Raw genomic sequence first — 22,322 nt, forward strand, 5'->3', positions numbered from 1 at the left:
CCATTACATACCTCTGTCTTTTCCTTCAAAATCAAATTTTGCAAATGAGGAACTTTGGGACCAGGTCTCTCAGCTTTGCCATTTCCAACCTTTAAGAGTTGTGTTAAATAATCCTTTGCACGGTATAAAAAAGTCTGTCAGAGAAGTACTATTATCGCCATTGTCTTCAGAGGAAACTGAGAACTGTAGAAGTGTTAAGAAAATTGCTCAGCGTTACACACCTGATTCAGACAAAGACTCTGGATTGAAACCTAATCATTGTGTGTATACCATGCCAATTTGCTAACAATGTGTGCCAACAGATTTCTTTACTTATATGTTGTATTTCTTATTTATTTTTGAATACTTGCATGTATTATTAATAGTTATAAAATCTATTTGAGCAGAGTGGGTGGAGTACCATTATTTGTTAAAAGTAGGGTCACCTCTCTTTCACTCACCATCTCTGCAAATCAAGAAATAATCATCCCTCTCTCTGAAGACAGTAAACCTCATCAAGTCTTCTCATCTTAAGAAAGTCTGATCCTCCTCCAGTTTATCAAACATAAATGACAACCCAAGTAATTTATTGGTGAAAATAACTTTGGAATCTATTAGTAATTCATGAGTCAAAGAGAAGCAGGTCTAAAATTGGGTCGGGAGAACTGCTGTGGATCACAGGATCCTTAGGTCATTCCCTTACTCCAGCAGGTACCACCTGTAGCTTCTAGGATTTCAACATGACAAGGAATGTTCTGGAATTGCCTCAGCCATCCCAAGAGCATCCCTGTTCCTTCTGGCATCCCTGCAAGATGTCAGCCTCCAATGGCCGTCCAGGTGACTCTAATGCTAAACCTCAGGGTGCTAGGCGAGACCAACTAACCATCCTCTGGTCTGCTCCTCTGGGCTGCAGAGAGAGAGAGAGACAGAGACAGAGAGACAGAGACAGAGAGAGAGACAGAGAGAGTTAGTTCAGGAACAGGGTGCAACCCATGGAGGTTCCTACCTCCTCAAACCCCCATGTTGATCCCCCGACATTCTCCCTGTACCTTTCCCACCAATGGAGTTGGACATACTGCAGATGGTGCACAGCATTCTTCTGGGTAAAGAGCCCTAAGTGACAAGGCTCCCTTCAGGCAGAGGACACCCTTCTCAGAGGTAAGAAACAGGGAAGGTATATCCCACTAATGCCTTCTGATTAACAGTGATGTCAGCTGGAAGAGAGGGGGGAGCAGGAAAGATCTTAGCCTGAGGGACCTTATCCACACAATGCCAGTCTCTCTTAGGTATTGTGATTAGTGCCTTACCTTACCTTATTATGTTTCTACCTTTTAGGGTTCACGTCTCTTTTCTTTTGAAACAAATTCTATCGTGGTAAGAGCACCTAACATGAGGTCACCCACCTAACAGATTCTTAAGTCCACAGTACAGTATTGTGATCTACAGGCATGCTGTGGTAAGCAGACTTCTAGAACTGACTCATCTTGCATAACTGAAATTTTATACCCGTTGATAAGCACCTCGCTGTTTTCCTCACTCAGTCCCTGGCAACCATGATTCTATTCTTTACCTCCATGAGTTTGACTGTTTTAGATACCCCACTCAGGGGATTCATGCAGTATTTATCTTTCTGGACCTGGCCTATTTCTCTTGACATAACATCTTCCAGGCTTATCCACGTTGTCTCAGATGGCAGTGTTTCCTTGTTTCCTTCCTTTATAGCTGAATAATATTCCATTGTACCTATATACCATATTTCTTTATCCATTCATCTGCTGATAGACATTTAGGTGTGGTGAGTAATGCTGAAACGAATGCGAGAGTGCTGATATTTCTTCCAGATCCTGATTTAAATTCTTTTGGGTAAATACCAGGCAAGGAACTGCTGGATCATAGGGTAGTTCTATTTTTCAAGTTTTTGAGGAACCTCCGTACTGTTTTTCATAGTTGCTTCACCATTTTGCATTTCCACGAATAGTGTACAAATGTTCCCTTTTCTCTACAACCTCACAGCCTCACCAACATTTGTTACTGTCCTTTTTTTTTTTTTTCTTATGGCAGTCATCCTAACAGGCATGAAGTGATATCGCATGTGGCTTTGATTTGCATTTCCCTAATGATAAGTGATGTTGAGCATCTTTACGTGTAGCAGTTGGTCGTCTATGTCTTTGATGAAATGGCTATTCAAATAGTTTCTCCATTTAAAAATTAAGGTTATTGGGGCACCTGGGTGGCTCAGTCGGTTCATTGTTAGACATCGGCTGAGGTTATGATCTCGTGGTTCATGAGCTCCAGCACCACGTCAGGCTCTGTGCTGACAGCTCAGACCCTGGAGCCGGCTTCAGATTCTAGGTCTCACACTCTCTCTCTGCCCCTCCCCTGCTCTCTCTCTCTCTCTCAAAAATAAATAAAGATTTAAAAATAAATAAAAAATTAAGGTTATCATTTTTTTTTTGCTATGGAATTGAAGGTGTTCCTTATATATTTTGGAAATTAAACCCTTATCAGATATATGGACAGCTCCGTTTCTTGAAGACCTATCACATAATGTGCCTCATATTAGGTATTTCACTGAGTTTTTGCAGCAAATTTTTGAGGCAGGTGTAGTTCCTTTTTTATTGAAGTATAACTAACAAACAGTGTTATATTAGTTTCAGGCATACAACGTGGTGACTCAACAATTCTATACATTCCTCAGCGCTCATCACAGTAGGTGTACTCTTAAACCCCCTCACTTATTTCATGCCTGCTCCCACCTACCTCTCCTCTGACTACTACCAGTTTGTTGTCTGTACTTGAGAGTCTGCTTTCTTTTTTGTCTCTGTTTTCTTTGTTTTGTTTCTTAAATTCCACACATGCATAAAAATCACATGTATTTGTCTTTCTCGGACTTTCACTTAGCATTATACCCTCCAGGTCCATCCATGTTGTTATGAATGACAAGGGTTCGTTGTTTTTCTTCTGTTTTGTTTTTTGTTTTTGTTTTTCATTTTTCGTTTTGTTCTTTTTTTTTTATTTTGTTTTTATCGCCTGAATGATTTTCCATTGTATTTATTTGTCGCATCTCTTTTGCCCAGTCATCTAACAGTGGACACTTGGGTTGCTTCCAGATCTTGGCTATTGTAAATAATGCTGCAACAAACATAATCAATGGACACTTGGGCTGCTTCCAGATCTTAGCTATTGTAAATAACGCTGCAATAAACATAGAGGTGCATATATCTTCTCAAATTAGTGTTTTTGTTTTCTTTGGGTAAATGACCAGTGATGGATTTACTGGATCTTATGGTCATTCCATTGTTAATTTTTTGAGGAGCCACGATACTGTTTTCCACAGTGGCTATACCAACTTACATTCCCGCCAAAAATACACGAGGGTTCCTTTTTCTCCACATCCTTGCCAACAGTTGTTATTTCTTGTGTTTTTGATTTGAGCTCTTCTGACAGGTGTGAGCTGATATGTCATTATGGTTTTGATCTGCATTTCTGTAAGGATTAGTGAGTTGAGCATCTTTTCATATGTTTGTTGGCCATCTGCATGTCTTCTTTGGAAAGTGTAGGATAAATTCCTCTGCTCATTTTTAAATCAGATTATCTGTTTTGTTTTGTTTTGATGTTGTCTAGTGTAAGTTCTTCATATATTTTGGGTATTGACCCCTTATCAGATGTATCTTTTGAAAATATGTTCTCCCACTTAGTAGGTGGCCTTTTTGTTTGGTGATGATTTCCTTCCCTGTGCAAAAGGTTTTTATTTTGGTGTAGACTCAATAGTTTAATTTTTCTCTTGTTTCCCTTGCCTGAGGAGACATTTCTAGAAAGATGTCTCTACGACTGAGGTCAAAGAAATTAGGAGGCTGGTGTAGTTCTTACCTCTACTCTACAGAGATGTTAAATGATCTTTAGGGAGGTTAGGAAATATTTCAGGTCACATGGTAGTGGTGCCTACAGACGTCTGCATAGCCAAGGCACTCATGTTTTCCCCACGAGGCCTAGTGAGTAATATTAGCCGAGGTGTTACTGTGGTTCAACAAATGAATACTAAGAGGTTATCCATGGGTTTTGTTTTGGCCATGCTTTATTTATCTAGGTAACAACACCCATGAATTGAATGGTGGGGTAAATAGCTTATGGAGCTTCTTTTCTTGAATGTACTGTGTCTAGAAGTCCTTCTAAATGCCAGTTCAGAACAGAGAGCCTAATAGAGAGTAGGCAAGTTAACTTTTGCAGGAGGAAGCAACACATGCTGTTTGGGGAGCATGAAGGAAAAAGCTGCGAAATGGGGGCAGCTCAGGCACTGAGTCAGTTTTGAAGAAGTGAGAGAATATGAGTTTGGGTGTCTAGTGGACCACAAGTCCCCCTCCCCCCCCCCCCCCCACTGATGAGGGCCACAGAGAGCACATCACATCAGTGTGTAAATCTGCAAGTATGGAGACTTTGGGAGGGGCCGAGCCAGTGGTCTAGAAAACAGGGGTTGTGCTGTCCTGTTCAAGGCCATTAATGGAGCCATGTAACAACATGCCCAGCCTAGGGCTATCAGCACCTAGGAACCAAGACAAGACTGTGGTCTCTTCAAGCCAATTAATTGTCGAGAAGAGCCTGGAGACCAGTAGGACATGGTCAAAAGGGTTAGTTGTAAGGGAAAACTGTGAGTGAGGGTGAAGGTCCTGGACAAGGAAGGGTCAGCTCACCCTACTGTCTACTCTACTATCAAAGGGAACAAAGCTGGATGCTGGGCAGGTGAAACTGAATGGGGCAGTAAGTTTTACAGTTAAGTTGCTCAGGGAGCCAGGGAGTAGGGCAGGCACCACCTCTAACTATGGAAGTGCATCATGGCTGTCAAAGAATATCTCATGTTCCCTAGTTGCCACATGACACTGGCATGGGGAGGGTGAGACAAGGTCCAAAGTGAATCACTGAGCCTTCCCCAATGAGGGTGAGGAAGATCCTGGACAAGGAAGTTTGGTGATATCCACATTAGTGTGTCAAGTCATTTCTGAGGTTGCATGCAGATGGTAATTTGGTTGGGAAATAAGTGCGTCATCCCAGTCCTGGACTGTCACCTGCCTGGGCCCGCCTGGCCCTTATAAAAGGACTCTCCACCACACTGGTGTTATCTTCTGGAGACACTGAGGCATACATCTCCTTTGAAGCCTCTGGTGAGTACAAGCCTTAGAGATCTTTTTTGGCATTTGAATAGTGTGAGGATTTAATCTGGGAGAACAAGTGACTGTTTATTTTAGCCAATTAAAGTCCGTGCATGGGGAAGAGACAATAATGAGGTCTGGGGGGTATTTGGAAGGTGACCGTGAAGGTCATGACAGAAATGGAGTCAGAGGTACAATCCTAAACTGACTGACAACGAGAGACGAGGTGTTGTCCTGTGGCCTATACCGTGCACGTTCCAAGTGCATCCCTCTCAGGGCTCTCGGTCCCTTTGAGTGCTGGGTGGGAGTCTGGGCAGTCCTCCTCGAAGCCCAGGGCTCAGAGCCCCAGTCAGGTCAGTGAGACCAGCAACCAGGGCTCAGAAAGCTATCGGTAGAGGTCTGTTTGGGGATTGGCTAGAAGTTTCGTATCTGGGTTCTTTGTCTCCACATGATGTTTGTATTCACACAGCACACAGGCAATCGTGTCTGTACAAAGTGATAGACAGAAATATTAACCAGAAAAGACCGAAGAGCTAGGGTAAGAGGTGCTCAAAGGGAAGGGTGAAGGAGCCACACAGAATCATACAGACAGTGTTAGGGAACAGAGGGTCCTTGCAGGCTGCAGGGTCCGTGGCTCATTGTTCTGCCAACAGGACTGCCTGTGTTAGGAATGCTGTTGTCTGTTTGCATCTCAGGCTCCTTGCTGTCCAGGAACGATGTCCTATCAACAGCAGCAGTGCAAGCAGCCCTGCCAGCCACCTCCTGTGTGCCCTGAGCCTTGCCCACCCCCAAAGTGTCCAGAGCCATGTCCCCCTCCTCCATGCCCACCTGTGAAGTGCCCACCTCCACCCTGCCAGCAGAAGTGCCCTCCTGTGCAGCCGTGCCCCCCCTGCCAGCAGAAGTGCCCACCCAAGAGCAAGTAACAGCAGCAGGATGCATCATGACCATGAAACAACAAGACACAGGGTCTCCTGTGGATGTCTCAGGACTCCATCCCCTCCCCTTCAGCCACGAGCACAGAATGCATGTTCTCTGACTTGCCACCTGGGTTGACAGCGGACAGAGAAAAGGCTGGGTTCCCGAAGCTGATACCACATTATGGGAAGATGAGCAGTGGGGTCGTGGCCTAATTGCACTTTGCCATCTGTCTGTCTGTGATCTGGGTGGTGATCTCTCCCCTGTGAGCCTTTTGGTATCTCTATTTGTTTGCTTCTCCAATAAAGCACACGTGTCATGGTCGAGACCACATTACTTTTGTTTGTGCTTTGTGTTTGTAATCTCTTCTGTCCACTACAGCACATGAATGTTCCTTTCCATTCCTATTGAAATATTTATTAGAGTCAAGCTTTCCCATCACTGAGTTCAGTTTTGCCCAAAATGTGTCTTGCGGAATGGGTACATCAAATTATTCTCTTTTACTGATTTTAAACTCACTTCTAGCTCTTTCTGATTTGTATGACCCTGAAAACAATTACTTAAACTGTCTCAGCTTCAGTTTCCTCATCTGTAAAAAGCAGGAAAGATTGTTTTCTGCTCAGTGCCCTCACAGAAATTAATTTGTTCACAAGTGTTTCCTGAGTATCTGCCATGTGCCAGGCAAGCAGTCTTCCATGTGCTACAGAGATGATCATAGTGGCCCCCAAATCCTTGAGGGCATTACACACACACGTGCGCGTGCATGCGTGCGTGCACACACACACACACACACACACGACCAAGAACAATCATTTGTGGGTAAATTTTAGAGAAAATTGTTTAGAAAGCCTCTTCCTAAGTGACTTTTGGGAAAGACCTGAGTGAGTAGAAGAGTGAGCCATGAATGTATCAGGGGTACATCCTTCCAACGAGAAGACATGGCAAGTTCCAAGGTACAGCACAGTGACAACAGGGACACGGGGAGAACAGTGATCTAGGGGACACCTGTCTCCTTATGAGGTGAGAGAGGTAAGGTCTCAAGGATGTAGTAATGATTTTGTGATTTGCTCAAAGGTTGACCACCATATAATGCTGGTGGTCAAAGTCCTAAAATTTACATCTATGTAATTCTCAACTATCATATACAATTTTTCTTCTATAGCACATCTAAAGAAAGTACATTCAGTCTTTCAAAGACATTTCCAAAAACGGCTAAAAGCTGAGGAACAACTCAAACCCTTTTGCAAAAAGAAAACTTATTCTGAGGGGTGACTACATGAAAAGTAGGTCTATTGGTTTTTCCATCATATGGGGAAATCTACTCCATCTAATTTTCATCAGATTTTAGGTAACAAAGTGTATAGTGACTTTTGTTCTTGCTGTGCTCCAAACCCTAAAAATGGTGAAGGGTTAAGTTTACACTCATGGAAACATCCCTGACCTGAATTTGCTGTGATAGAGTTTATTTCCTATTATGTCTTCAAAGAAACAAGAAATAAAAACCCTTCTTTTGGGGGAACATAACCAACACATTCAGAACGTTCATGAAATCTGGCTGTATAAGGTGACTAATTATAAATGAGCACTCGTGTAACCAACCCCCGACATCAAGACAATAACATTACCAATTCTTCAAAAGACCCACGTTTCCTTATTAAATTATATCTCATAATTTCAACCAGAAGTAGCCACTATCCTGACTCTTAAAACAATCACTTTCTTGTTTGTATTTGTACTTTTTACCCGTCAGTGTAGAAACGTCTCTAGAAATCCCAGGTAAGTTTTCCAGTTTTTGAAACTTCGTGTACATGAATTATACTGCATGCCATCGTTGTTGGCACCATTTTGGATTTCCGCAAATAGTGTATGAATGCTCCCTTTTCAGACAACGACATACCAAAACACAAAATGAGTGAACTAAAACTACATAACGTTGATTGTAAGAGGGGAAACAACAACGATGGCATGCAGTATAATTCATGTACACGAAGTTTCAAAAACTGGAAAACTTACCTGGGATTTCTAGAGACGTTTCTACACTGACGGGTAAAAAGTACAAATACAAACAAGAAAGTGATTGTTTTAAGAGTCAGGATAGTGGCTACTTCTGGTTGAAATTATGAGATATAATTTAATAAGGAAACGTGGGTCTTTTGAAGAATTGGTAATGTTATTGTCTTGATGTCGGGGGTTGGTTACACGAGTGCTCATTTATAATTAGTCACCTTATACAGCCAGATTTCATGAACGTTCTGAATGTGTTGGTTATGTTCCCCCAAAAGAAGGGTTTTTATTTCTTGTTTCTTTGAAGACATAATAGGAAATAAACTCTATCACAGCAAATTCAGGTCAGGGATGTTTCCATGAGTGTAAACTTAACCCTTCACCATTTTTAGGGTTTGGAGCACAGCAAGAACAAAAGTCACTATACACTTTGTTACCTAAAATCTGATGAAAATTAGATGGAGTAGATTTCCCCATATGATGGAAAAACCAATAGACCTACTTTTCATGTAGTCACCCCCTCAGAATAAGTTTTCTTTTTGCAAAAGGGTTTGAGTTGTTCCTCAGCTTTTAGCCGTTTTTGGAAATGTCTTTGAAAGACTGAATGTACTTTCTTTAGATGTGCTATAGAAGAAAAATTGTATATGATAGTTGAGAATTACATAGATGTAAATTTTAGGACTTTGACCACCAGCATTATATGGTGGTCAACCTTTGAGCAAATCACAAAATCATTACTACATCCTTGAGACCTTACCTCTCTCACCTCATAAGGAGACAGGTGTCCCCTAGATCACTGTTCTCCCCGTGTCCCTGTTGTCACTGTGCTGTACCTTGGAACTTGCCATGTCTTCTCGTTGGAAGGATGTACCCCTGATACATTCATGGCTCACTCTTCTACTCACTCAGGTCTTTCCCAAAAGTCACTTAGGAAGAGGCTTTCTAAACAATTTTCTCTAAAATTTACCCACAAATGATTGTTCTTGGTCGTGTGTGTGTGTGTGTGTGTGTGCACGCACGCATGCACGCGCACGTGTGTGTGTAATGCCCTCAAGGATTTGGGGGCCACTATGATCATCTCTGTAGCACATGGAAGACTGCTTGCCTGGCACATGGCAGATACTCAGGAAACACTTGTGAACAAATTAATTTCTGTGAGGGCACTGAGCAGAAAACAATCTTTCCTGCTTTTTACAGATGAGGAAACTGAAGCTGAGACAGTTTAAGTAATTGTTTTCAGGGTCATACAAATCAGAAAGAGCTAGAAGTGAGTTTAAAATCAGTAAAAGAGAATAATTTGATGTACCCATTCCGCAAGACACATTTTGGGCAAAACTGAACTCAGTGATGGGAAAGCTTGACTCTAATAAATATTTCAATAGGAATGGAAAGGAACATTCATGTGCTGTAGTGGACAGAAGAGATTACAAACACAAAGCACAAACAAAAGTAATGTGGTCTCGACCATGACACGTGTGCTTTATTGGAGAAGCAAACAAATAGAGATACCAAAAGGCTCACAGGGGAGAGATCACCACCCAGATCACAGACAGACAGATGGCAAAGTGCAATTAGGCCACGACCCCACTGCTCATCTTCCCATAATGTGGTATCAGCTTCGGGAACCCAGCCTTTTCTCTGTCCGCTGTCAACCCAGGTGGCAAGTCAGAGAACATGCATTCTGTGCTCGTGGCTGAAGGGGAGGGGATGGAGTCCTGAGACATCCACAGGAGACCCTGTGTCTTGTTGTTTCATGGTCATGATGCATCCTGCTGCTGTTACTTGCTCTTGGGTGGGCACTTCTGCTGGCAGGGGGGGCACGGCTGCACAGGAGGGCACTTCTGCTGGCAGGGTGGAGGTGGGCACTTCACAGGTGGGCATGGAGGAGGGGGACATGGCTCTGGACACTTTGGGGGTGGGCAAGGCTCAGGGCACACAGGAGGTGGCTGGCAGGGCTGCTTGCACTGCTGCTGTTGATAGGACATCGTTCCTGGACAGCAAGGAGCCTGAGATGCAAACAGACAACAGCATTCCTAACACAGGCAGTCCTGTTGGCAGAACAATGAGCCACGGACCCTGCAGCCTGCAAGGACCCTCTGTTCCCTAACACTGTCTGTATGATTCTGTGTGGCTCCTTCACCCTTCCCTTTGAGCACCTCTTACCCTAGCTCTTCGGTCTTTTCTGGTTAATATTTCTGTCTATCACTTTGTACAGACACGATTGCCTGTGTGCTGTGTGAATACAAACATCATGTGGAGACAAAGAACCCAGATACGAAACTTCTAGCCAATCCCCAAACAGACCTCTACCGATAGCTTTCTGAGCCCTGGTTGCTGGTCTCACTGACCTGACTGGGGCTCTGAGCCCTGGGCTTCGAGGAGGACTGCCCAGACTCCCACCCAGCACTCAAAGGGACCGAGAGCCCTGAGAGGGATGCACTTGGAACGTGCACGGTATAGGCCACAGGACAACACCTCGTCTCTCGTTGTCAGTCAGTTTAGGATTGTACCTCTGACTCCATTTCTGTCATGACCTTCACGGTCACCTTCCAAATACCCCCCAGACCTCATTATTGTCTCTTCCCCATGCACGGACTTTAATTGGCTAAAATAAACAGTCACTTGTTCTCCCAGATTAAATCCTCACACTATTCAAATGCCAAAAAAGATCTCTAAGGCTTGTACTCACCAGAGGCTTCAAAGGAGATGTATGCCTCAGTGTCTCCAGAAGATAACACCAGTGTGGTGGAGAGTCCTTTTATAAGGGCCAGGCGGGCCCAGGCAGGTGACAGTCCAGGACTGGGATGACGCACTTATTTCCCAACCAAATTACCATCTGCATGCAACCTCAGAAATGACTTGACACACTAATGTGGATATCACCAAACTTCCTTGTCCAGGATCTTCCTCACCCTCATTGGGGAAGGCTCAGTGATTCACTTTGGACCTTGTCTCACCCTCCCCATGCCAGTGTCATGTGGCAACTAGGGAACATGAGATATTCTTTGACAGCCATGATGCACTTCCATAGTTAGAGGTGGTGCCTGCCCTACTCCCTGGCTCCCTGAGCAACTTAACTGTAAAACTTACTGCCCCATTCAGTTTCACCTGCCCAGCATCCAGCTTTGTTCCCTTTGATAGTAGAGTAGACAGTAGGGTGAGCTGACCCTTCCTTGTCCAGGACCTTCACCCTCACTCACAGTTTTCCCTTACAACTAACCCTTTTGACCATGTCCTACTGGTCTCCAGGCTCTTCTCGACAATTAATTGGCTTGAAGAGACCACAGTCTTGTCTTGGTTCCTAGGTGCTGATAGCCCTAGGCTGGGCATGTTGTTACATGGCTCCATTAATGGCCTTGAACAGGACAGCACAACCCCTGTTTTCTAGACCACTGGCTCGGCCCCTCCCAAAGTCTCCATACTTGCAGATTTACACACTGATGTGATGTGCTCTCTGTGGCCCTCATCAGTGGGGGGGGGGGGGGGAGGGGGACTTGTGGTCCACTAGACACCCAAACTCATATTCTCTCACTTCTTCAAAACTGACTCAGTGCCTGAGCTGCCCCCATTTCGCAGCTTTTTCCTTCATGCTCCCCAAACAGCATGTGTTGCTTCCTCCTGCAAAAGTTAACTTGCCTACTCTCTATTAGGCTCTCTGTTCTGAACTGGCATTTAGAAGGACTTCTAGACACAGTACATTCAAGAAAAGAAGCTCCATAAGCTATTTACCCCACCATTCAATTCATGGGTGTTGTTACCTAGATAAATAAAGCATGGCCAAAACAAAACCCATGGATAACCTCTTAGTATTCATTTGTTGAACCACAGTAACACCTCGGCTAATATTACTCACTAGGCCTCGTGGGGAAAACATGAGTGCCTTGGCTATGCAGACGTCTGTAGGCACCACTACCATGTGACCTGAAATATTTCCTAACCTCCCTAAAGATCATTTAACATCTCTGTAGAGTAGAGGTAAGAACTACACCGGCCTCCTAATTTCTTTGACCTCAGTCGTAGAGACATCTTTCTAGAAATGTCTCCTCAGGCAAGGGAAACAAGAGAAAAATTAAACTATTGAGTCTACACCAAAATAAAAACCTTTTGCACAGGGAAGGAAATCATCACCAAACAAAAAGGCCACCTACTAAGTGGGAGAACATATTTTCAAAAGATACATCTGATAAGGGGTCAATACCCAAAATATATGAAGAACTTACACTAGACAACATCAAAACAAAACAAAACAGATAATCTGATTTAAAAATGAGCAGAGGAATTTATCCTACACTTTCCAAAGAAGACATGCAGATGGCCAACAAACATATGAAAAGATGCTCAACTCACTAATCCTTACAGAAATGCAGATCAAAACCATAATGACATATCAGCTCACACCTGTCAGAAGAGCTCAAATCAAAAACACAAGAAATAACAACTGTTGGCAAGGATGTGGAGAAAAAGGAACCCTCGTGTATTTTTGGCGGGAATGTAAGTTGGTATAGCCACTGTGGAAAACAGTATCGTGGCTCCTCAAAAAATTAACAATGGAATGACCATAAGATCCAGTAAATCCATCACTGGTCATTTACCCAAAGAAAACAAAAACACTAATTTGAGAAGATATATGCACCTCTATGTTTATTGCAGCGTTATTTACAATAGCTAAGATCTGGAAGCAGCCCAAGTGTCCATTGATTATGTTTGTTGCAGCATTATTTACAATAGCCAAGATCTGGAAGCAACCCAAGTGTCCACTGTTAGATGACTGGGCAAAAGAGATGCGACAAATAAATACAATGGAAAATCATTCAGGCGATAAAAACAAAATAAAAAAAAAAGAACAAAACGAAAAATGAAAAACAAAAACAAAAAACAAAACAGAAGAAAAACAACGAACCCTTGTCATTCATAACAACATGGATGGACCTGGAGGGTATAATGCTAAGTGAAAGTCCGAGAAAGACAAATACATGTGATTTTTATGCATGTGTGGAATTTAAGAAACAAAACAAACAAAGAAAACAGAGACAAAAAAGAAAGCAGACTCTCAAGTACAGACAACAAACTGGTAGTAGTCAGAGGAGAGGTAGGTGGGAGCAGGCATGAAATAAGTGAGGGGGTTTAAGAGTACACCTACTGTGATGAGCGCTGAGGAATGTATAGAATTGTTGAGTCACCACGTTGTATGCCTGAAACTAATATAACACTGTTTGTTAGTTATACTTCAATAAAAAAGGAACTACACCTGCCTCAAAAATTTGCTGCAAAAACTCAGTGAAATACCTAATATGAGGCACATTATGTGATAGGTCTTCAAGAAACGGAGCTGTCCATATATCTGATAAGGGTTTAATTTCCAAAATATATAAGGAACACCTTCAATTCCATAGCAAAAAAAAAATGATAACCTTAATTTTTTATTTATTTTTAAATCTTTATTTATTTTTGAGAGAGAGAGAGAGAGCAGGGGAGGGGCAGAGAGAGAGTGTGAGACCTAGAATCTGAAGCCGGCTCCAGGGTCTGAGCTGTCAGCACAGAGCCTGACGTGGTGCTGGAGCTCATGAACCACGAGATCATAACCTCAGCCGATGTCTAACAATGAACCGACTGAGCCACCCAGGTGCCCCAATAACCTTAATTTTTAAATGGAGAAACTATTTGAATAGCCATTTCATCAAAGACATAGACGACCAACTGCTACACGTAAAGATGCTCAACATCACTTATCATTAGGGAAATGCAAATCAAAGCCACATGCGATATCACTTCATGCCTGTTAGGATGACTGCCATAAGAAAAAAAAAAAAAAGGACAGTAACAAATGTTGGTGAGGCTGTGAGGTTGTAGAGAAAAGGGAACATTTGTACACTATTCGTGGAAATGCAAAATGGTGAAGCAACTATGAAAAACAGTACGGAGGTTCCTCAAAAACTTGAAAAATAGAACTACCCTATGATCCAGCAGTTCCTTGCCTGGTATTTACCCAAAAGAATTTAAATCAGGATCTGGAAGAAATATCAGCACTCTCGCATTCGTTTCAGCATTACTCACCACACCTAAATGTCTATCAGCAGATGAATGGATAAAGAAATATGGTATATAGGTACAATGGAATATTATTCAGCTATAAAGGAAGGAAACAAGGAAACACTGCCATCTGAGACAACGTGGATAAGCCTGGAAGATGTTATGTCAAGAGAAATAGGCCAGGTCCAGAAAGATAAATACTGCATGAATCCCCTGAGTGGGGTATCTAAAACAGTCAAACTCATGGAGGTAAAGAATAGAATCATGGTTGCCAGGGACTGAGTGAGGAAAACAGCGAGGTGCTTATCAACGGGTATAAAATTTCAGTTATGCAAGATGAGTCAGTTCTAGAAGTCTGCTTACCACAGCATGCCTGTAGATCACAATACTGTACTGTGGACTTAAGAATCTGTTAGGTGGGTGACCTCATGTTAGGTGCTCTTACCACGATAGAATTTGTTTCAAAAGAAAAGAGACGTGAACCCTAAAAGGTAGAAACATAATAAGGTAAGGTAAGGCACTAATCACAATACCTAAGAGAGACTGGCATTGTGTGGATAAGGTCCCTCAGGCTAAGATCTTTCCTGCTCCCCCCTCTCTTCCAGCTGACATCACTGTTAATCAGAAGGCATTAGTGGGATATACCTTCCCTGTTTCTTACCTCTGAGAAGGGTGTCCTCTGCCTGAAGGGAGCCTTGTCACTTAGGGCTCTTTACCCAGAAGAATGCTGTGCACCATCTGCAGTATGTCCAACTCCATTGGTGGGAAAGGTACAGGGAGAATGTCGGGGGATCAACATGGGGGTTTGAGGAGGTAGGAACCTCCATGGGTTGCACCCTGTTCCTGAACTAACTCTCTCTGTCTCTCTCTCTGTCTCTGTCTCTCTGTCTCTGTCTCTCTCTCTCTCTGCAGCCCAGAGGAGCAGACCAGAGGATGGTTAGTTGGTCTCGCCTAGCACCCTGAGGTTTAGCATTAGAGTCACCTGGACGGCCATTGGAGGCTGACATCTTGCAGGGATGCCAGAAGGAACAGGGATGCTCTTGGGATGGCTGAGGCAATTCCAGAACATTCCTTGTCATGTTGAAATCCTAGAAGCTACAGGTGGTACCTGCTGGAGTAAGGGAATGACCTAAGGATCCTGTGATCCACAGCAGTTCTCCCGACCCAATTTTAGACCTGCTTCTCTTTGACTCATGAATTACTAATAGATTCCAAAGTTATTTTCACCAATAAATTACTTGGGTTGTCATTTATGTTTGATAAACTGGAGGAGGATCAGACTTTCTTAAGATGAGAAGACTTGATGAGGTTTACTGTCTTCAGAGAGAGGGATGATTATTTCTTGATTTGCAGAGATGGTGAGTGAAAGAGAGGTGACCCTACTTTTAACAAATAATGGTACTCCACCCACTCTGCTCAAATAGATTTTATAACTATTAATAATACATGCAAGTATTCAAAAATAAATAAGAAATACAACATATAAGTAAAGAAATCTGTTGGCACACATTGTTAGCAAATTGGCATGGTATACACACAATGATTAGGTTTCAATCCAGAGTCTTTGTCTGAATCAGGTGTGTAACGCTGAGCAATTTTCTTAACACTTCTACAGTTCTCAGTTTCCTCTGAAGACAATGGCGATAATAGTACTTCTCTGACAGACTTTTTTATACCGTGCAAAGGATTATTTAACACAACTCTTAAAGGTTGGAAATGGCAAAGCTGAGAGACCTGGTCCCAAAGTTCCTCATTTGCAAAATTTGATTTTGAAGGAAAAGACAGAGGTATGTAATGGGTATTAGATAAAGAAAGAAAGCAAGGAAGGTAGAGAGGTGGAGGGTAAGGGACAGGAAAGAAGAGGAGAGGGGAAAGAGAGATGATTGTATTTCCCAAGGGCCCCTTGGATTTGACTTGAGTTAACGTTTATAGCCGAGTTCTTTATGTAAGTAACTTCATTGTTGACACTGGGATGAGAACACATTTTGTCCTCCAAGTGTCAGCAAGGTGGTCCTCTTCCCACACATCGTGTGAACATCCAGCGTCCACCCTCTCTATAAACTTTCAGGCTCCCAGGAAATGGAGTTATCTTGACTTCCGCCCCGCCCGCCCCCGCCCCCCCCCCCCCCGCCCCGCTCCACCCCGCTCCGCCCCGCCTCCGGTTTTGTGCGGTTTTCCCATCACACACACCCAGTCATGCCAGCTTCACAGACTAAGTATTTCTGGAATCCACTTCACCCCTTCTGTGCTGACTACCATGGCCCTAGTTCAGGACCTCCTCATCTCCGCTGGATCATTACCACTCCTTCCCGACATAGCTGTCTTCCCCATTCTTGTTTGATTCAAACCCATCTTCTGCATTGCAGTCAGAGAAATTTCTCAACAAGTCCGAGCTGACCCTGTCACCTGCCTGCCTACAACACTTCAGCTTAGCAGGATAAGTCCCTGGTCCAACACACAGCCATCTCTTGCCCTCCAGACCCCTTCCTTGTTGTTCCATCCATTCCTTGATCCATGTGCAGTTACAGTATCAGTCTTCTGGTAATTTTCTCACACATCATCTTCTTCTCCCTGCAGGGCCTTTAGTCATCATTTTTACCTGGATACAGTGGACACCATTCTCAACAAAGCCATCACTTCAGTGAAAAGCCTTTCTGGATCCCTTCCACTGGGACAGGTGTCGCACCTGAGAGTCTCCTGAAACTGGCTGAGCCTCACTGATGATATCCATCCTCCCTCAGTGGGCTTTCCACTCACCTGCTTCTCCCCCAAGCCTGCAGCTCTTCCGCCACAGGGACTGTAGCTTCCCCATTCTGCACGTGGGACACGTGGCCAAGACCTGAACAGATCAGATGTGGAAATAGTATCTGTTGAATAAATAAATGGTTTAGGTTCCTAAATTCCGTTATCTTACATGAGCTTCACAACAGTCTTGTGACTTCCCGGGAGGAAGACCATTTTACCACCTCTGAGACAGAAAAAAAAAAAAAAATAACACTTAACTGCAGTGCATTCTCTCTCCTTCCTCATTCCCCCACCCCACCCCTCACCGCCTGCTGCTGACTATTCTTGTGTGCTACTGAGTTGCATAATGGATAAAGAGCAGGACATAAAGAATTACAGAAATCCCAGATAGGTTAACACTAGGATGGACAGGACAACACTTGCAAAGGAAAACAACTGAGCTGGAAATGGGGAAGGATGGGCAAGAGAAACAAAAGCAGCAAACACTGAGCAAACACTGCTCTTCGGAGCATAAAGGAGCAAGTGAGGGAGAAATACAGGCAAGATGTGAGAAGAGAAGAGGGGAGAGGACAGGGCGGGAGAGGAGAGGACTGGAAGTTAAGGGCAGTGGCTATGCAAAGGTGACTACAAATTTAGGGAAATAGGTAAGGAAGATTTAAGCCTTTTTTTTTTTTTTTGTCATGTTTCCAGTTTGCCACTTTTGTTTCAAATTTAAATTCAAATTAGCTAACATACAGCATAGTATTGGTTTCAGGAGTAGAATTGATTGGCTCATTCATCACTTACATACAACACCCAGTGCTCATCCCAACAAGTGCCCTCCTTAATGTCCATCACCCATCTAGCCCATCCCTCCCCCACCTCCCCTCCAGCAACCCTCAGTTTGTTCTATTTAAGGGTCTCTTATGGTTTGCCTCCCTCTCTGTTTTTCTCTTATTTTCCTTTTCCTTCCCTTCTCCTGCGTTCATCTGTTTTGCTTCTAAATTCCACATAAGAGTGAAAGCATACATTTGTCTTCCTCTGACTGATTGATTTTGCTCAGCATAATACACTCCAATTCCATCCATGCTGCTGCAAATGCCAAGATTTCATTCTTTTTAATCACCAAGAAATATTCCCTTGTATATGCACCACATCTTCTTTATCCATTCATCAGGCGATGGGCATTTGTGCTCTTTCCATAATTTGGCTATTGTTGAGAGTGCTGCTGTAAACACTGGGTCCAGTTCGCCACTTTGGAAATACACATTTAAATTAACTTTAAGCATTTTAATGAATTTTAACATTGTTTTTCTTTCTGAGAACTTGTATTGGTTTTTTCTTTTGAATGCAACCCTGAGCTAAATCCAGAACAAGATTGTTCAGCCCTGTTTGAGGTCTATTTTGTGAATTATTGCTCAGGTTCGAGCAATAAAACCTCAGGTGCCAGTGTCATCTGAATCTTGAACTGAATCATGACCCTGGACTCAGCAAGGGGCCCCTGCCTACTATTAGCTGGGCTGTTAAAGTATGGAGAAGAGGAGTGAGATTAATATCATGCTCACTGTGAATATATTTAGGCATCAAATGGACAGAAGTTGTAAAGACTACTCAAAAATCAGAAATATAATCTCAGGATCCTCCCAGTGTTAAGTGACATTTCTAAATGGACAATGCCTACAGTCTCCCTCATGAAATTAGAGAATAGGAAACTGCACTTTGCCCAGTGTCCACAGATATCAATAGTCCTAGGAAAGGAGTGTCTTCTGCTGCATGAAATGAGTGACCCGCATTCCTTTCCCTCCTGCTGCAGAGGTGCTGAGCACTCTGAAGCCTCCGCTTCTGCTCGAAGGCCACATGGACGGTGCGATTCTGGGCCAGGAATGTGGGAGGAGACAGACCCATGACTGAGTCATCCCACTGAAATGCAGCCCCAGGGCCCCGGCTAGTGACCAACGTGAAATGAGGGATGGCAGGGTCCTGCCATGGAATGGGAGCCTCAGACTCCGCAGTCTGACCAACCCAGACCTCTGACTTCGATCAGATCCTGACCACAGCCAACCTCTGCTGAATCAAATGCCTTTTTGGGTAAACTATGTATGTTTACCAATGTGCTTGCCAACATTTTATTTTAATTTCTATGTCACATAAAGTCTTAGGAGCCCCTCAGTACAGGGAGTTTGTCTCATTCAGTCTGGGGCCTCAATGTCTACCCTAGAGCATCATGCATAATCAGGATCTGCTAGCACAGGTCAGGAATGGCCCTCTGGGTCTGCCCTATCTGCAGTCTCCCAGCACATGGTCCATGCAGGGAGACCAAGCAGGGAAGGAGCTAGAAGTTTTGTCATGTGAGGCCCCATGGACGTGCGCCTGGGAAAGAAGAGGAGGCCGGGTGAGTCAGGGCACCAGCTGTCCCACCTGATTCCCCCCCTCCCACCCTGGACTAAAGAGTGGAGCCACAGGCCCGCAGCTCAGGGCGCTGAGGTTTGCTAGGTTCAATGTAGAACAAGAAAGACATTTCCAAGTCAGAGTTGCCCCCAAGGCTGGGACTGTCACTGGTCGAGCCATGAAACTTCTGCCTGATGCAGAAATCGGGCTTTAAAGCGAGAACATAGTTTTGAATCTTGAAATAGGGTCTTATAGGCAGCTGCAGGACTCCAAGTTACCTGAGGAACTGACAAGCACAGGGCTCCAGAAGCTCAGTGTCCTGGAAAAAAAGAGAAGCAAAAGGACACTTGAGAGATTTAATGTATTTTACTAGTTTTGTGTGGGCTTTTTGCTGCCATTTTTAAGTCGATAAATACAAAATTAAAGAAAGGGATGCTTCAAATGAGAGATTGGATATGATCCTTTACAATTTGGAATGAACCAACAAACAAACTGAAGCTTGGAATGTTTCTAACAGGTGTAGAAGAATTGCTAAATACAGCTCCTCAGGAGCCTTGTGAAGCCCGCATAGGCTGTGTATGTAAGAGCTAGGAGCTTTCCTACTGCTACCTATAGCTACCATCTCTCTCCCTAGGGCAGCTCCATGGTCTTTGATCAGCCTTGTGAGACAATGGTAGTGTGGGAGTGCCCAGGTGGGCTTGAGGAAAGAAGCTGAGCTGTCTGCCTAACTCTGGCATGACAGTGGGGTAAATCGGGTGTCATTTGTGACGAAAATGACAAGCCCAGGATAAAAGCTGTGCGAAACCATCCCTGTGATTTTCCACAAAAATATTTGAGAACTGGATTATGTGTGCCTGTGTGTTTATGTGAGGGTTTTGTCAATATACCCGCAGGGTATATAGATTCTTATATTTGATATGTTAATTATACTTGGATAAAAAAAATAATAATAACAAGATGAAATCCTATCAGCCGGAATAATCACTATCAACATCTTGGTGTGTTGACTGCTTGACATTTTTTTCTTTAGTTTACTCTTTCTTTGCTTTAAGCTTTTGATTTTGAGAAATTTAAGACATATATGGAAATACTGAATATCTGCATCACTCAAAATGAGTAACTAGTGATATCATGTGATACCTGGTCAGAATTTTTCACCTGTAATTAATTTTTAAAATTACAAAATGCATTTATATTGTTTCATTTGAAAGAGAAATATAACTATAAAGAAAAGCCTAAGATACCTTTGACTCCTCTTCTAACTCATTCCCAGAATCAAATAATCATGAGTGTCACATACAGTATTTCATTTAAAAATGTACCTATTGAAGTATAAGTAGCATCGAGTGTTAGATTAGTTTCAGGTGTGCAATATAACGATTCAACACTTTGATACATTACTCAGTGCTCCTCACAATAAGTGTGTTCTCAATCCCCTTTATCTATTTTGCCCATCCCCCCACCCACCTTCCCCCTGGCGACCACTAGTTTGTTCTCTGTATTTAAGAGTCTATTTGTTTTTCTTCCTCTCCTTTTCTCTGTGTTTGTTCTTTTGTCTTGATTCTTAAATTCCGCGTATGAGTGAAATCCTGTGGTATCTGTCTTTCTCTGACTTCCTTCGCTTAGCATTATACCCTGTAGCACCATCCATGTTGTTGCAAATGGCAAGATTTCATTCTTTATAATGGTTGAATAATATTCCATAATGTATATAAATTATATATAAATATATATAATCTGTACAATTTTATATATAAATCATTTATATATAATAAAATTTAATTATAGTTATATATTTATATAATATATAGTGTATAATTATAATTATATTGATATGATTATAATAATTATATTGATATAGTTATATATATAAATATATGGAATAACATATAATTTATATAAAATAAACACCCCACCCACACACACACACGCACACGCACGTGTGTGTGTGTGTGTGTGTGTGTATGTGTGTCTGTATACACATCTTCTTTATCCATTCATCTATCGATGGACACTTGAGTTGCTTCCATATCTTGGTTATTGTAAAGAATGTTGTAGTAAACATCGGAGGGCATATATCTCTTTTTTTAAGATTTTATTTTTAAGTAATCTCTACATCCAACGTGGAGCTCCAACTCATAACCCTGAGTTCAAGAGTCGCATGCTCCACTGACTGAGCCAGCCAGGTGCCTCAGGAGTGCATATGTCTTTTTTGAACTAGTGTTTTCATTTTCTTTGGGTAATGGATGGATCCATTAAATCCAGTAGTGGATTTACTGGATCATATGGTAATTCTATTTTTACCTTTTTAAGGGACCTCCATATTGTTTTCCACAGTGGCAGCACCAATTTGCATTCCTACCAGCAGTGCACGTGGGTTCCTTTTCCTCCACGTCCTGGCCAACACTTGTTATTTCTTGTGTTTTTGATTTTAGCCATTCTGACAGGTATAGGGTGTAGTTTTGATTTGTATTTCCCTGATGCATAGTGATGTTGAAAATCTTTTCATCCGTTTGTTCCTCTTTGGAAAAATGTCTATTCAGGTCCTCTGGCCATTTTTAATGGGATTATTTTTGCAGGTGAAGGCTTTAAAGATTTTGGATATTGACATTCTATCAGATACATCACTTGCAAATCTCTTCTCCCATTTCAGTAGCTTGTCTTTTCTGTTTTCTTGACGGCTTCCTTTTCTATGTTAAAATATTTTGTTTTATTACTATATGCTATTTTTATATATTTCATATATACATGTGCCTATAAAAATAAATAGTATTGATTTTTGTGTCTATTTTTGTTTTCATGGGCCACTATCTATCTAATCCATGTAGACACACACACACACACACACACACACACACACACACACAGATTTTATTTTTAAAAAGCTTTCGATGAATTTCTAAAGTTACTATCATTAGTTAATTAATTTTTCCTAAATTCTTCGTTTATTGTAAAAGATGTTACTTACAGGTAATGGCTAATTCAAGTCATTGGCTGTTAGGTATAGAGGATTTTTTGATGAAAACAAAACAGGGCAAACAAACAAAACAGGCTGTTCATGGACATAATCAACTGAATTAGGGATTTCAGCACATTTTTCTCAAACTCTATCTCCCTCACTCCCTCTTTTTCTGTATC

The 22,322-nt window shown here is 42.5% G+C and overlaps 2 protein-coding genes across 2 annotated transcripts; one reads left to right on the top strand and one right to left on the bottom strand.

Annotated features, from left to right (window-relative positions):
* Positions 1 to 5,111: 5,111 nt before the first annotated feature.
* On the top strand, positions 5,112 to 6,063 carry LOC122240923 (small proline-rich protein 2G-like). The gene is made up of 2 exons (XM_042994432.1): positions 5,112 to 5,135; positions 5,819 to 6,063. The coding sequence occupies exon 2, from the start codon at positions 5,840 to 5,842 to the stop codon at positions 6,044 to 6,046; it is 207 nt and encodes a 68-aa protein (XP_042850366.1). The 5' UTR covers positions 5,112 to 5,135; positions 5,819 to 5,839; the 3' UTR covers positions 6,047 to 6,063.
* Positions 6,064 to 9,803: 3,740 nt separating this feature from the next.
* Positions 9,804 to 10,755, bottom strand: LOC122240915 (small proline-rich protein 2G-like). The gene is made up of 2 exons (XM_042994407.1): positions 10,732 to 10,755; positions 9,804 to 10,048 (listed from the first exon to the last, which is right to left on the bottom strand). The coding sequence occupies exon 2, from the start codon at positions 10,025 to 10,027 to the stop codon at positions 9,821 to 9,823; it is 207 nt and encodes a 68-aa protein (XP_042850341.1). The 5' UTR covers positions 10,028 to 10,048; positions 10,732 to 10,755; the 3' UTR covers positions 9,804 to 9,820.
* Between the last annotated feature and the right edge of the window lie 11,567 nt (positions 10,756 to 22,322).

Source organism: Panthera tigris, chromosome C1 (genome assembly GCF_018350195.1).
Source record: "Panthera tigris isolate Pti1 chromosome C1, P.tigris_Pti1_mat1.1, whole genome shotgun sequence".
Lineage (NCBI taxonomy): Eukaryota > Metazoa > Chordata > Mammalia > Carnivora > Felidae > Panthera > Panthera tigris.